The sequence below is a fragment of the Typopeltis vanoorti genome, chromosome 13 (assembly GCF_054136105.1).
Source record: "Typopeltis vanoorti isolate ZY-2024b chromosome 13, IOZ_Tvanoo_1.0, whole genome shotgun sequence".
Lineage (NCBI taxonomy): Eukaryota > Metazoa > Arthropoda > Arachnida > Uropygi > Thelyphonidae > Typopeltis > Typopeltis vanoorti.
In genome coordinates this window covers 15,925,283-15,942,384 of record NC_143561.1, presented here as the reverse complement: position 1 = coordinate 15,942,384, position 17,102 = coordinate 15,925,283, and the positions used below count along the sequence as shown (strand labels likewise).

Here is a 17,102-nt window from a genome sequence, read left to right as displayed (position 1 = left end):
ACCGAACCTCTACTACCAATCATCTCCATCAATGCCATCCGCCGCCCACCACCACTAATATAACCTGTATACAATTCATGCATTTTTTTTCTAATATTGCAGATCAATGGCCATTTTTTTCTATTTACATTTTAAAGCTACTGTTTGGTAATACTGTATTAATTTTATTTATGATAAATGTCACCCGGGAAATTCCTAAACCGTATTTATAACGGGAGTTCTGCTTTGGAGATCAGACATAGAATTTCGAAACACTTAAGCCTCTAATAAGTACGGTTAGTTAGTCACCAACCATGGGTGGCTGAGTATTTTTCTGATATCCGGATATGACAGATAGTTGCAATCTGGGTAAAAAAAGTAAGATAGTTCTGCATACAAAATTATTATAGCAGAAATGACGGAGTTGAAGTGAACCCAGAATTTTTTTTATTCTTTTTTTTTTTCCAAATATAATTTGAAATCTTTCACAGAAATTTTTGAAAAAACAAAACAAAAAAACTTTCAAGTTATTGGTTTAATTCTGTTAACGAAAATGTGGACATGTATATACATACTTCCTTTTTTAAAAAAAGAAATGCCAGGTAAGGTGGGGTAACTATAGCATTATCTACACTGTCGATTCTACAGTGTGTGTGTATATATATGTTAAAGATGCCAAGCTATTTTAAACCTGGTTTTACTCCATTTCCCAAGTAAGCAAACAGACAAATAAGTCAAGTTTGCGCCTGCACGTAATGCAAGTCTAGGCAACTCTTGTAAAGGTGGAATAAGCTCTGATCACTGTTCTTAATATTTACTATTTGTAAGCCTGGCTCCCACTATGAGACCTCAATAAACGTCGAAACCGGTCTGGGTAGTGGCCCCTTGCCTTTAATGCATAGCATCATACATCTCCTCAAAGAGATGGGCTTTGCATTAAGGGTAAATATTAAGAATAATGATCGGAGCTTATTCCACCTTTACTACATGTTGCCTAGACTTGCAATACGTGCAGGCACAAACTTGACTTATTTGTCTGTTTGCTTACTTGGGAAATGGAGTAAAACCAGGTTTAAAATAGCTTGGCATCTTTAACATAACATATATTATACGCAAGGTAAAAAACTTTCTAATATATATTCAATAATTTTAATGACTTAAGACACCGAGATAATTAAGAATAAAAGTTTAATAAGGACACAACTGGTTTCGTTGGTAAGCCAACTTCATCAGGTGTCAAAGCACAAAGGTATATACAAAAAGACCGACAGAAACATTACACACTAATAACAACAGAGCTATCAAAACTGTAGTTAAGTTTGAATTGGAGTCCGCGCTCCAGTTCTAGCTACATTTAAACGCGCAACATCTATATCTATCCATAAAAAGATAATACAAAATTTGAAACGTCATATATGTCACGTTATTCATTATCTACTCTATATAAAATAAAAGAGTGTTAGAAGATTTATTTAGTTTATTTATGATTATGCAGGATTATAAATATTTACTCTAGATATTCATGAAATTATTTTTTCTTTCTTTATTTTTTCTTACTTTATTTATTTTTCTTCCATTAAAGTTCCTTTAATTAGAGGTTTCCAGGAATTTAAGATAAGCCGAAATTTGAAACATTTTTATGTCACGAATGTGACATAAAATTCGAAACGGATGTGACGTCAGCTTGGTAGGTCATGACTTTTGGAAGGTAACGAAGTGCGTGATGCTTCCTCCACCCTTGCTGCGAATCGCCCTTGTGTTGTACTACCATTGGGTAAGTAGCTCTCTCCTAAAGGCAGTGCAACACAAGGGCAACCGCATATAATCAGTCATGACCTACCAGCCCGGAAATCGGGGGGGGGGAGCCGTAGGCGCCAGGGGGGAGTATCCCCCCTAGTGTATGTATATATATATATATATATATATATCCTGTAGGATTGAAATAAACGCCTGAAATCGCGCATGCGCAATACATTCCCTGAAATCAAACAAAGGACAATTACTATATTTTATGTTAATTTTCTAATGAGAATAATTAACAATAACAGTTGGAATTCCTCTCTCTTTTTCTTCAGTTAATTTACAACTGTTATTAAACTCAAGCTTATAAACCAGTTGACCCCATTCCTTTCTACCTGCTCTGCAAGAGCTTTTCTCATTTAAAAAAAAATCATAATTAGGCAATTTTGCATCCCCCCCTGTTCAACATATCTCCCCACCTACAGAGCAGACAGGCAGAGATGATATTTCTAAAGATTCTGTTACGCCCTCTATTGTGAAACATAAACATGACTGAAGCTGCCCAACTGAATTCATCTTTGCTGACGAGTTGGAAAATTTCAATCAATTTTTTTTTTTTTTTTTTTTTTTTTTTTTTTTAGGCGTAGGAAGTCCCAATAGCAGACATAAACGCCAAGAAGAAGAAGACCAAGAATTTGAATGTCCGTCACCAGACGGTTTGTTTGCTGATCCCGCCACGTGTAGACGGTTCTACATATGTTCTGGAAATTATCCCTTCAGACAAAACTGTCCACCTTCGCTATATTTTGATGATATTAAGAAATTCTGTACGAGAAAAGGCAAAGACTTGGTTTGCGGCCCGGCAGACGCACGTAAGTGTTTTACATATAATGTAGCAAAATAATTGATTTCATTCATTATTAAAATGTGCAAACAATAATTTAAAAAAAACATATTGACAAGTAAAAAATTTAATGAATATCATAATTTTTTATTACATGCAAGGAACGTTTCTATTTTAGAATGTATGCAATCTTTTTTAAAATGGCGTGCCATTTGCAAGTTATCATCCAAATAACGCAGAACAAATAGGAAGTCTTTTTAATAGCAATAACAACTTTATGGAGTTCTTATTAGCAAATAAATGGGCAAAAAAATATAAATATAAATAAATAAATAATCACTTTCCTTAGGATTATCAATTGCGTAATTTAATTTTCATTGTCGATTTGTTTACCATTCAGCAAAACCAAACGCAATTATTCGTTATTTCCAAACTGCACTTTCAGATTTTGCCACCAGAGGCGCTCTGTCAATTAAACTAATTAAATTCATTTGTTGCGTATATTGCATAAGATGTTGTTTGCATCTAACTGCTGCATTGCTTCAGTTCTTCAGTATATTGCGCAAACTGCTGTTGATGTCACCTTGCTGATCAAAATGCTGGAATAATAAAATACACAAGGAAGGAATTCCAGGGTCATATTTAATTCTTTTAAATGTTGCATATTTTCACTGGCTTTTTGATATACATATTGCTGTTCTGTAAAATGTGTAAAATTAATGACGTATTTAAACCTTTGGCTGCATTCTTTCACGTGTTCTATTTGCCCAAGGGAGAAAGATTCACCGCTATGAAGGTCACAGAGCAAATGACACGAAGAAAACATCCCTAATATCTACAATTTTTAAAGAATCTAAACCTCTTAGCACTCCCTCGCCTGTTAGTAGACTGCTCAACACACCGGACATGAATATTCCTAGAAATATCGTTTCAACCAGGGTGAAACCCACAAACCAGTTCTTTTTTCTTTTTTCTAAAAAAGTAATCTTCCAACATTTTATTACGAATAATTTTCGCTTCGTTTATTTTTGTGTAAAGAGAGACCTCAAGGTAAAACTGATAATAGGTAAAACATGTCAAGAGTTCGTTATTGCTCAGTGCACCTTGACATACAGCAGTGACAATAATATTCTTTCCGACTTTCTTCTTCGCTCTTTCGTTTATTGCTTGCTTAGAATCTGCCGAGTGGGAAATAATTTATAACTAGCTTTAACCGGTTCTTATGAATACTCACAATTCGAGATTTTCCACCTGATGACTCGATAACATCGATTAATATTCTTGTCAGTATGCATAACAAGTCGCACAACTTGGCAGTTGAGGCAGTTTAACCGCCAATAAATCACGTGATGCACCTCTAAACAATGCCGACCAGTTTTAAACTACCATTTATCTATTAGCCATTGTTTAAAATTTAAAACGCTTTTTTTACCCGTTTTTTATAATTGATATTTCTCTTTTGTCCATTGTTTAAGATGATTACATTCAAAAAAGCTTAGCAGCAAAATAAAAATTAGGGAAAAAAATCCATTATTTTATTTTACATTATTTATTAATGTAGATTAAAATAAAATGCTCATATAAAAGTGTAATAAATAAATGATAATGATAATTTAATACATTTAATAATGCCATTAATCAAAACAAATATTAATGTTCTAAATCTTACCACTGCTCAATGACTTACCGATATCATGTTATCTAATTAGTTCTTATAGTATCTTAAAAGCGCTACCTAGCGGAAAGAAGTCGAACTAACTTCAATTGTTCCTTAATTCGTTTCAGCTATCACAGTGCCGCCTACTGCTGACCCACTTGCCGCTCCAAAGTGTGACCTCTCGGTGTGTACGTTACCAGAATGTTTTTGCAGTGCAGATGGAACACGAATCCCAGGCGACCTCGTACCTGGGGAAACTCCGCAGATGATCCTACTTAGTTTCGATGGAGCCCTGAATTCCTTGAACTATCACCATTACTGGAAAGTCCTGAACCAGAGCCGGCGTAACCCAAATGGATGTCCCATAAAAGGCACTTTCTTCGTGTCTCACGAGTACAGTAGCTATTTTCACGTGCAGCAAGTTTATGCTGATGGCCACGAGGTGGCAGTGCATTCGATCAGGTAAGTTCAAAACCCGAGGTGCGTGATGTGTAGTAGTAAACTATTGCTCCGAATTTCTGTTTATATACATCAAGTGAAAAAGTAATAATCACGAAGTTGATATTTACAAAATCCGTTTAAAAAACAATTGATAAGCAAAAGATGGTATTGGTAAAGTGGATTCAAATGCAACTCGTCATAGCAGGAATAAGCATCGAGTTGTCTCTCTCCCCATACATGTAATGGAGTCATTTTCTGACTAACGACTGAAATTGCTCGGTCAAGTTCAATGTTTAGTTTAAATGCAATATCTTTTAATACGTTAATATGAAACTCCATTGTATGATGGAACTTCAGATTAATGCTACAAGAATCTCTTCTATTGTTTTCAATGGCTAAAAGAGTCGAATCATTACTACACTTATTTTCGTCATTGTGTCCTAAAGCTATAGGACGCTTAAAACCATTAGGTTCATCGCTATCAACTGGGATCTCCAAGACAAATGCTCTAACCAGGGATCTTGACTGCAGACGTGAAAAGACATTTCCTGGACATTGCAATCCTGTTGAAAGTGTTCTCAAGACTGATCCATCCATTGGAATAATCAGGATATGGAACAGTCTGGAGAACACTTCCAACCGAATTGCAATGTTCCACCAGTGTATAATGCTAGCGGGAATGTATTAACATGGGTATGCTTTGCACACACACACACACACACACACGCACATACGCACGCGCACACACACACACACACACACACACATGGTTAAAGGAAACTCGGCCACTCCGAGGTTTATTAGTGGTTATTTTAGTTTAATGGGTATTCTTCAAGATATTCAACATTAAGTAACGAAAAGCTTTCAGATGTTGCAAATATATGAAGGTGATGAAACCAGAAAAAAATTATAATCGTCATTTTTTTCTTTCTTTGCAGTAACCGTCCTCCTGAGCAGTGGTGGTCTAAAGCTTCTTATGAAAACTATACGGAAGAAATGGTGGGCATGAGAGAGATCACTCACAAGTTTGCCAACGTATCTCGGGAGAGTTTAATTGGTATGAGAGCTCCTTACTTGAAGCCAGGAGGAAATGCCATGGCTAGCATGATGTACGACTATGGATTTGCTTACGATTCCTCCGTGACTGCACCCATAAGTCTCGTGCCCATATGGCCTTATACTCTGGACTACAAAATACCTCACCACTGCGTAGCAAAAACGTGTCCAACCCAGTCTTTTCCAGGCGTATGGGAGATTCCATTGAATACGATGTATACTGAGGACGGAACGGGAGGAAGTTGTTTCCTGGCTGACCAGTGCGTGTTTACGGAAGATGAATCAACTGTATATGACTTCTTGATGCAAAACTTCCTACGTCATTACCAAAACAACAGGGCACCGTTTGGACTGTATTTCCACGTCAATTGGTTTAATGAGAAGATGAAAGTCAAAGTACTTCACAAATTCTTGGACGCAATCCTCAATCAGTTCAAAGATGTGTGGTTCGTCACAATGAAGCAAGCTATAGAATGGATGAAGCACCCCACACCCACCAGCAGCACTCTCAACAGCTTTGCTCCTTGGGAGTGTGAAAAACGAGAACCCAGCTGCAAACTTCCAAAGAACTGTCGCCTCACATTCACGGATTCCCGATCCATCAATGACATCCGTTACATGCAGACTTGCATGGAATGTCCTTTTAAATATCCATGGGTGGGCAACTTTGAGGGAGCTTACAAAGGACAGAAGATCATCGATCTATCCCGTCAAGATGAAGACGACGATCTCAATTAATAGGTGGCGCTTATGTCTATAACGTCACCCAATCCTCAGCTTATCATAAGTCCGGGAATTTAAGCTAAAAGGTCATGATAGAGGAGAGTTATATTCATTTCAAGATGAGTCCCTTTGAATTGGGTCCTAAACAGAACAAATACTTGTTCATTAGGAGAAATACGAATAATTTTAAATTCCTTCATCCAGAGATAGATTCCCTGGTTTCTCAAGAGATGGCTTCAGTGTATAAATTTATTCAGATTTCCATCATTCATTTCAATAGTAAATTCAGTAATTTCAGTAATTGAATTGGAGTAAAATATCCTCCAGTTAAATTTGTATTTCAACGAACTTAAGATTTCAAGAATCCCCAAGACTTTAGTTCTTTGTTGAGACGGTAGAGGGCATCACAGGACATTGTAATATCATTTAATGTACCAGCTCATCATAATAGGTATTTTAAAAACCTATTCTAGCATAATTAAATACTCAGCCATCAGCGTACGTGAAAGCTGTACATTGTTTCATATGCTGACATTATGTGAGACATTCCATCTGTAAGAGCATCTCACAGTTGTATATTGTTATGCACATGCTTGCATTTTATGACGTTCATGTACATTATTTTGTAGCCACAATATTTGAATAAAGCCATAAACTATCCTTTGTTCGATTAGTTGATTCACATAACATTTTTTTGTCTTTTCCGAATTAAAAAAATATGTTACTTAAAATACTTTAACCTACATTCTATAATTATTTTATTTTCCTTCCAGTTCTCTAATTGGCAGTGTCCTACTTTTCTTTTTCTCTCTTTCTCTTTCTATTTATTTATTGAAAATATAGCGATTCTAGTCTTATCATTGATGCAATAATCATGATTTTATTTTAACATTGCCAATTTAACAAATTAAAACAAGAGTAAAACTACACAAAACTCACGTAAACACTAATGAAAATAACAAGCTGGAAAAATCCAATTTGCCAAAATATTTGCACATCAAAGATATTAGCACAAGAAAACTTAAATTATTACGTAATAAATACATCAGTTATGTAATTAATAGATAAATTACGTAATTAACAATAATTCTTCAGAGAATCAAAAATTGAAGGCGCACAATGAACAATATTAATTATTCTCAAAATATGTGTGATATTTCAGCACAAAATGTATAAATTCTTAACATTTTGGTATTTCTGAGACAAGTAGATGTACAACTAAGCCCATCATCCCATTATAGTTACTCCATGAATGCTTATTTAATTACAAAATAATAATAATAATAATATTTTTTTTAAATAATAATAATGATAATTTTCATTGATTGCTAAAATATTTATACATACAATAAACATCTTGTGTGACATTGCACCTTATAATTTTACAGAGTTCAGCACTAAGTGCTGCAATTTCTACATTGGATTTCAATTAAAATGTTTAATAATACTTTTTTGCCTTTATATTATGTATTTACAACATATGTTCTTCTAATATTAACAGTGAAGATTATACAGAATTTTTTGTATAATTTTTTTTTTCAAAGTTTGAGAAAGAGTGATTATACAAACAGATTTCTGCATTTGTTCATAAGGATTACTTGTAGATGAGTGAGGCAAGTTAATCCCACCTACTTCGAAGCTTGAGTTAGCTTTTATGAAGAGAGTGGGATTTAGCCTTCACTATTTATGTTGTTGCTACTGTTTATGTACGGGATGTAGGCATTGGATGCTCGTGATTTGTGATGTGTATATTAGTGTTAATGGTTTCTTAACTTTGTTGGTATATTTTCCAGAGTTCGTTTTTTAATGTTCTGTAGTTATCTACGTGTTTTAAATTTCTTGGTAGGTTGTTGAGTTGCGTGAGTAACTGATGTGATCTCACAAAAGAACCGTATGAGTTGTTGAAGGGTGTGGGGATGTAGAGAGTTGTTGTAGGTCGTGTTATACGATATGTGTCACTGTTGTTTCGATAGGTGATGTTGAAGTAATTCCTTGTTAATGTCATGTAGTGTTTCAGGTTTTTAATGCTCAGAATTCTGTGTATCGCCATGTGCACGTCGGATATTGGCTGTTGCGTGTAAGGTATCCAGATCACTGTTGATTGACACGATTTTCCTGTGTAATGTTTCTAATTTTGTTAAGTGGCTGTTTGATGTATTTGCATAAACTGTTATTTCGTATCTGAGTAAGGATTCAGAGATAGCGTGATATAGGAGTTTTTTTATGTTGGGTGGAATAATGTCTTTAACTTGGAAGAGTTTTGCTGCGATGATCAGGAGTTTTCTGTGTAGGTATTCTATATGTTCTGTCCATTTAAGGTGGGAATCTATATTCCAAGTGTTCCCAGTTCTAAGGTGGGAATAATAATAATAATAAATAAATAAATAAAATCGCCCTTTCAATTTCTTGCTTTTCACTTACCTTTTAACAGTTATAAACAATTATAGTTGAATTTAGTTAATATAAATATTTCTGCACGATATTTATTTCTAAATAAAAGTATAGAAAATAAAAGAAAGAAATATTCTTCATGAAATATTGAATCATTTCTTGTTTTGTCAACTTACATTAGTGTGAAATACAAAAGTGTAATCGAACACCATTTAAAATTTGCGAGACAAAACATTCAATTAAATGACTGTGATATTTTATCATCGGTTTTTAGATAAATCTGGAGTGATGGTGTGGACTGTTAGTGGTTCTCGATTGTTTTTCCATTCCTTACCGCGAGGAATCGCGGCATAGTGAGCGTGGCAACACCTTGGGAGACTTAAGCATGTCAAGTTTCCCTTCAGTGAGAGAAGCCGTTTTTCTTGGTGAGTTTCTCAAGTTGGTGCGTAAGTGTACAGTACAGGTTTAATATTTAATATGGATAAGTTTTTGATTAAACATAAAAAGGCAAGATCCAACTGATTGCAAGTGTAAGTTCCATACAGTTTGTTCAATATAATATTTATATCAAACAAAATTATTTGTAATTTTGTTTCATCTGCAATAGCATAACACCCAAAATTTCATAGCACATCCTTTGAAAAATTCACTGGATTAAATAATACGGGAATCTTGCTCTCAATGCCAAATAAAACTTCATCAAGCATCCGAATCAGCAGGATGGTTAGTCCTAGGCTCGACAATGAAAATTTTCTTCTATCCGAAGAAACTCGCAAAACATTCACGTCCCAGGATTCGTATCCCTAGCCTATTGGTTGGAGAGCAAGTATCTGCTTAGCCAACTAGACTAGGTCTGTTGATTGGTCATATTATAATGATAAAATAATTTCAAAACCTAAACTAGCCTATTAACAATCTACCTTAGATAACGCTGATTTACATGCAGATGTATCTGGAATTATCAAGGCTAGCTTAATAGAGGTACTTAATAGGCCTACGTAAAAAAAAAAAAAAAAACTTAATAAACTAATTTAATAAAATAACAGCGGAATTTTTATAAAAGAGAAGTTTCTTTATTGAAAACGATGAAATATGCGATGACACTTGTGAGAACGGAAAGATAAGCCTTGAGCAAACTGATCTCATATAAATACGAATGATAAAGACGCACTCTATTTCACCACTTCCAACTTGGTATAAGCTGGCGAGATAAGTTAAACTCAGTAGTTACTTTAATTGCATTCTTTGTAAACTGTCCTTCAGTCATAAAACAGGGGATGGGGGAAGAAAGCGAACTTTTAACTAACGCAAAACAAATCAAGGTTTCGCAAAGTGTGATTTCACAACCACTATTATTCCGATGCAGATTGTGCATTGTCTTGTCCAAACCATCGGAAAACAGATATAAAAATATGCAATAGCATAGACATCAGTGTGACATTTCTTTGCTAATTGGACCGAAGGAGAAAGAAAACAATACCATTACTGGTCCTTGTTGGAAAGAGAAGTCGAGTCACGAATTCGTTAATTATTAAAGTCTGGGTCAAGGCACAAAGGCAAGCCACTAGCGAGTTATAAATTAGTCTCCGTATGACATAGTAGGCAAATATTTTGCCTTTTGTAAGTATGAGATAATGAGAGATAAATCATTGTATAAACAATAGTTATCCCTTTGTATGTAAAATGTTGCTCACGCCCTCAAAAACAAAAGGCACAAAGGTGGTATTTGATCAGGTACCGTTCCAAGGCTGTCCCAACGATATGAAATGTATATACTGCAAAAGATGAATTCGTGGAGATGTTTATTCACTAAGAAGGCGAGTATGACCTATAACTAAGATTAGAGCCTGCTCTTGAAGAACTCTCTTCACATCTAATTCGGGTGCATCTTGATCCAACTTTTCTCATCAATTGCGATAGGAGGAAACGTGTCTGCAAAAGAAAAGGCACAAATGTATAAATAACGCTCAGCTAAGCCTAAACACTGCAGTCGCAGTGCTTAATTTTCATTTTAAAATTAAAATTAATTATATATATATATATATATATATATATATATATTATAGATTAGAGAAAGTGAGAAAGAAAGAAAATGATTTATTAATCACTTCTGATTGAAACGCAATCGAAGAAAAACAACATTTTCTTAAAGACAGAGGTCGTCATTTGGCAGTATCCATGTGCAGTTTGTTATATACGCCGAATTTACCACGTAGGCTGATCCATGATTATGTCGAAGATCATTCATAGGAGCTATTACAGTTCAGTAACGTCATTAAGTACTTCCATTGCTTCGAAAAAAACCTGTGACTTAATCTTTCATTTATTAGATAGGTTTCTTTCTTTAAGGCTGATGACCTGCTCAATTTCTATTTGATGTCAAGTTAGTGCAAACCAGTATTCACATTTGATAATGGCAAGCTGATAATGTCCAATTGGTCTGTTTATTTTGTAAGTGTGGACGTTTTGGTTGTGTTTCAATTTTGAGAATGGGCGATGGGCGCGAGAGAAGGGGGTTTACATAATCGACGCTTATTATTATTATAATTATAGAGCCCTCCAGGGAGTTAGGGACTCATCGAGGGAGGCCAAGTACTCCACACACACACACACACACACACACACACACACACACACACACACACACACACACACACACACACACACACACACACACACACACACACACACACACACACACCAAATATAATACTTATTCTTGAATTTATTTACACTGCTTGCACTCACAACATCCAATGGAAATCCATTCCAATCAACCATCATCCTATGATATGAGGAAAAAATCTAGCCATCCCCACTTCTTAGGGGCATTCATTCTCAGTTTCCAAGGATGCCCTCTTGTCCTTTCCACACCCTTCATAAATTGAAAAATTCCGTCAATTGAAATCCTGTATGATCCTTTCAGAAGTGTGTAAGTCTCAATCACATCACCCCTCTTTCTCCTGTTTGCTAGTGTTTTCAGTCTACAAATTCTCAATCTCTCTTCATAATCACTAGTCCACAATCCTGATATCATTTTAACACTCTCTCCAATATATCAGAATCAACGGAAACTAGGAGATCCTGTGCACAATAGTCCAAGTGATGTCTTATCAAGGCCTTGTAAAGAGACAAAATCCTTATCTTTATATGTGAACGTTCGTTTCAGCATTGCAATTATCGTTTGAGTTGCATTCGCAATCTTTGCCACATGGCTTCTGAACTTCAACTTCCTATCTATTAACACTCCAAGATCCCTAGCCTCGTCAGTTTCCTCTAGCTTAATCCCACCAATATAATATGACATTGGATATCTAATCACGCCGAAGTGAAAGACTTTACACTTACTGACATTGAACCGACACCCATTTTCCAGTGCCCATAATTTTGGCCTATTCAAATTATTCTGCAAGCACTGCATATCAGCAGCATTCCTGATTACCCTACCTACCTATCTTTGCATCATTAGCAAATAACTGTATGTCACTTGTCAAATCCTCCCAATATCATTAATGTACAGATTGAATAACAGTGGAGCAAGCACTGATCCTTGTGGTACACCACTGGTTACCTTAAATCTGGTAGACTCACATCCCCCGTATGCCATTTTTTGTAATCTGTCAGTCACCCATCCTCTTATCCATACTAATATTGTATAATACAAACCAATATTCTCCAATTTATGCAGCAGTCTGCCATGCTGTATTCTGTCAAAAGCCTTAGCAAAATCCAAAAGTATCATGGTGTATCCATTCCCCTTGTCTAGTTCAACGGTAACATTGTTATAGAATGTGAGCAAGCTGCTAAAACATGACCTTCCCTTAGTTAACCCATGTTGCGCATTGCAAAGTAGAGATTGACTGTCAACCCATTTCTGAATGCGAACTCTAACCAATTTTTCAAAAACTTTTACCACTACTCCCGAGATATCAATTGGTCGATAGTTGGATACATCGGTCTTTGAACCACCCTTGTGCAATGGAATTACCATTCATTCCTTCCATTCCTGCGGAATCTTCCCTGTTCTGAGACTCTTATTAAGCAACCTGGTAAAAGGAATAGCCAGTTTATCTGAACAATCTTTTAGCACACGTGCTGATATCCCATCAGTCCCTATTGCTGAATTCATCCAGTGAAGAGATTGCAGTGAGCCCAATATTGCGTACATCAGGTTGATAGCTTTTAGCAAAATAGACACTCATCAGTTGAAAAACCTCTTTTCGGTCTGTAACCTTCACTCCATCTGCATTTAGAAGACTTATTTTTACTTGCAGCATATCACTAGAATTCTTGTTGGTTATCTTTAGCGCACAGAGCCAGTTTCTTTCCAAACTCAGACTTTGCTTTCCGTACAACAGCGCTTCTCTTGCTTAATAAGATTTCACACTCATTTGACTCCTACCCTATTTATTCTTCGAACTCTTGGGACACACTCTGATATCGCATCATTTAAGTATTTTTAAATTCTTCCCATGCACTGTCGATATTCTCACCATTCATCAACCGATTCCATTCCACTGGACTCAGTATACTCCTCAGTTGGTCATAATTTCCCTTTGTATTTCAGCATGTAACCTTTTCTGAATGGAACATTCATAAACTTAGTTACTTCCCAAGTGAGTACCGCATGATCACTGTCACCAACCGGCAGAATAGTTATGTCTTTAACTAAAACGCTCCCTTACAATAAACAGATCTAACACTCTTTGCCCCCAAATTCTTTTTGTCGCATTCTGCCCGAGGAAGTTGTCCGGAAACAGCTCAATAAATGCATTTCCATTCTTCTCATTAGATTCTACTGCTACCCAATCAATATTTGCATACTTAAATTCTCTCATTATGATTACTCTATTCGTGCTCCTCTTTTCTATTTGGTGATGCATTCCTTCATCACTAGCAACCGATCCGCAAGGTCTGTAACAACACCCCAATATGTAATTGATGGTTAGATTCCGCCTCACACCAGATGGCTACAAACTCTCTGCCACATGAAAAATTGTTACTAGTATTGCAGTAATGTCTCAACTTTAAATGGATTCAAGACATTTGATATCATTAGCAGCACCCCCGCCCTCTTCTCCTATCCTCTCTATCCTTCCTAAATATACTGTACCCTTGATACCCGATACCAGTTAGTAGGTCTGATTCTGTTAGTCAGGTTTTACTAATGCCTACAATGCGAGGTCCCAACATAAGGCAACAAACTCTACTCTTTTGTTTCTGAAACTCCTAGTATTCGTGTACAGACATAATAATCTACCTGCATGTTCTATTGTATACTGTCGTTTGCAGTCTGCATCACACAGTTGAACAATTTACATATCTTTAAATCTATTCCAGATGTTTATAATGATATCTCGCTACGTGAAACCTCAACTTTTGTGTCTCGTAACGAGTTGCATTGTTCTTGTGGAAGCAGCCATTTCCTGTATGAAGAAATAAACCTAATCAGCACAAACATTCAGACACTCAATTGGTATCATGGGATCACAACCTACACCACCACCATATAATCTTTCAATGTTTCTGTTGTAACGAAACGTTCGTTGATGTTGCATATGTTAGAGCTGGCTCTTATTCAGCAGTAAGCAATCCGAATTCGTCGTTGAAGTTGTCTGCTGATGCTGTGCCTTCTCTGTGATAGGGTAAGACACACTGCGCATTCAGAATGCTTCTTTTGCATTGAGCAACCATTACAGCGAATTCATCTTGTTGCATGGTGGATTCCCCACTTCAGTAGCCTCTCACATTAGTATGCTGTTTCCTGCCAAAGGAAACAGTTTTCCAAAATGTTTTCTTGCTGTCGGACCATTCTCAGTAAGTTCTAGATGCTGCTGTTGTTCGTAAATATCCCCACCAGAAAGGAAATTTCCCACTACTCGCACTGGCACAGCTGTCCGTGCTGTTGTCACACATTGTATGCATGCAACATAATCCCTCTTCATACATAATCCCTCTTCATGTGCTGTATAAAGCTTGAAGTAGAACACGTGACTGTCTATGATGTAGAGGTGGATTCTATGAACTAGATACTCAGTTTTACTTCTCCCTGTAGTCTTACACTGCATACAAGTTACAATCTGCGTATACATGTCTCGCTACACTAAGTGTTTCCTTTTTTATATGATATACGACTAACCAAATATTTCACACAAAGTTTTTTTTTTTTTAATGTGACAATGAATATATACAAAATAAACAGGAGGTGCCTATATAGCTTGTAGTAGCTTCCACAACGCTAGAATAGGAGAAGAAAACGTCATAGGTTCTAAGCAAATAGGACTTTTCTAAATTAAATTCTGGATTTTAACTCTGTAGTTCATCAAAATCGGCTGCAGAACACACACACACACACACACACACACACACACACACACACACACACACACACACACACACACACACACACACACACACACACACACACACACACACACACACACACACACACACACACACACACACACACACACACACACACACACACACACACACACACACACACACACGAGCACAATAATAGTTATCTGCTGAATTGTCCTTTATCCAGTTTTTCCTGCAGACCTCCAATAATAACGCCTTCATCTCATTCAGAAAGCCTACCGAGTGTCAAAGAATACCATCCGCCTATCAACTTTCTGGGAAATAATAAAAAAAAAAAAAGGCCTACCACCTACCTATACATCTACCCACTCTTTGGGAAGTGAAAAGGGGTATGAAGATCTATTTTATTTTAATTTTTTTCTAAATTAAAAAAAAATAGCCAGAGGCCGTTCAGAAATGAAATTTTAATAGACGGACTTACCCGACGTTTGGAAAACCTGATATTGGCGGGAACATCCGGAATGATCATCATGAGAAGAAACTTGCCTAAAAACACAGCATGCTGAAAATAAACATAAAAATATGGACTAAATATTAGGTATCTTAGATTAAGAAAAAGAAATATTAATTAATGATCTTGGAGAATAAAATCAGTAGACAAACATAGCAAACCACAAAATATATATTGAGCAAAAAGAGCAGTCATTAACACGAGGCTAGTGGTGGACCCAAATTAGAGTTAATTAATTATCTATTTTACTTGTAAATGTACTGATGAAGCATATATTTATCCCAGGTTTTCAATCGCTTTATCAATCGAAAGCAAAATACTTATTCTTTTATACTGTTTCGATTAAATTTTCAGATTCGGCCGATCTTCCAAATGAATATCGCTTGATCTGAGTGTTAAGTTCAGACCTCCTTCTCAGAGGCTTTAAAGAAAGCCTTTGGCAACAGGAAATGGTCAGAATTATCCCAAGACAACTAACATCATAAGACATACTAGTGTCTATTTTTTATGTGACGTCATTCCCGAAAGGTTGTAATACATTACCAAGTGGCTAAGATTTTTTTTTTCTATTTTTATTTTTCACTATTAATTCATTACTTTCACCATCTCGAAAGATAGAAAAACAAAAGGGATGATTGGTTTCTATGTTAAAAAAAAATATGAGGACGTTTCCTACAACTCTCGTAAATATATATGTTATGTAATATGTCTGTTAATTGGGTATGTTATCCAGTGGGTTTTATTTTTATGAGACTATAAACCAGAGGTTCCCTGAGGGGGGGGGGGAACCTTTGTCACTTCCTTATGGGACTTCCTAATTAAATTAAAAACGTAGATAAAATCATGTGTGAACTGCAGTGCATATTGCTGGCTTTCTTTTTTCCGCTCAATTTATTAATAATAAATGGATAGTTTGTTAAAAGTAGCGTCTGTTGTGTCTATTAACAATCGCAGACATACCTCAAACACAACAATGATGAGAAGGCGATGTGCCGGAGATCGGTCCCTGCCGAACTTCGAGGTCATAGCCAGGAGAAATCCATTACTGATTACTCCAAGGATGTTGATCATGTGAATGATGTTGAACCAAATTCCTAAGGTAAACATTAAACTAACAATGAATACATCATGTGTATATATATTTAGCATTCAGACGTCGAAATGATAACTATGCAACAATAAATTAATTAAAATGAGATTAGTAGCAATGAATATATTCATGACTATTTTATCAGACATTGTCTTCATAACAATCTGAACAATAAATACTCATTTTCATTGTTTTAACAATGAAATATTTATTATTATCTTAGCAATGGAAAAGTTCATAACAGTCCCAACAATTTTATCGCCTTAACAAGGAATACATTAATGACTATGCTAACAAAGAATATTATTCATATCTAAACAATGAATTGTAATTTGCGTCGTATAAA

At 35.8% G+C, this 17,102-nt stretch overlaps 2 protein-coding genes across 2 annotated transcripts in view; one reads left to right on the top strand and one right to left on the bottom strand.

Annotated features, from left to right (window-relative positions):
* LOC150099949 (chitin deacetylase 1-like) overlaps positions 1-7,100 on the top strand; it is a 41,965-nt gene extending 34,865 nt beyond the window's left edge. The window contains exons 2-4 of the mRNA XM_090402907.1: positions 2,361-2,591; positions 4,349-4,682; positions 5,600-7,100. Of these exons, the coding sequence (XP_090259033.1) occupies positions 2,361-2,591; positions 4,349-4,682; positions 5,600-6,455 (1,421 nt within the window). The 3' untranslated portion in view covers positions 6,456-7,100. The remainder of the gene's footprint in view (positions 1-2,360; positions 2,592-4,348; positions 4,683-5,599) is intronic.
* Positions 7,101-10,640: 3,540 nt separating this feature from the next.
* Positions 10,641-17,102, bottom strand: part of LOC150099948 (anoctamin-7-like) — a 42,314-nt gene continuing 35,852 nt past the window's right edge. Inside the window, exons 15-17 of the mRNA XM_090403180.1 lie at positions 16,627-16,760; positions 15,637-15,717; positions 10,641-10,763 (exon numbers count right to left, since the gene is read on the bottom strand). Of these exons, the coding sequence (XP_090259306.1) occupies positions 10,641-10,763; positions 15,637-15,717; positions 16,627-16,760 (338 nt within the window). The remainder of the gene's footprint in view (positions 10,764-15,636; positions 15,718-16,626; positions 16,761-17,102) is intronic.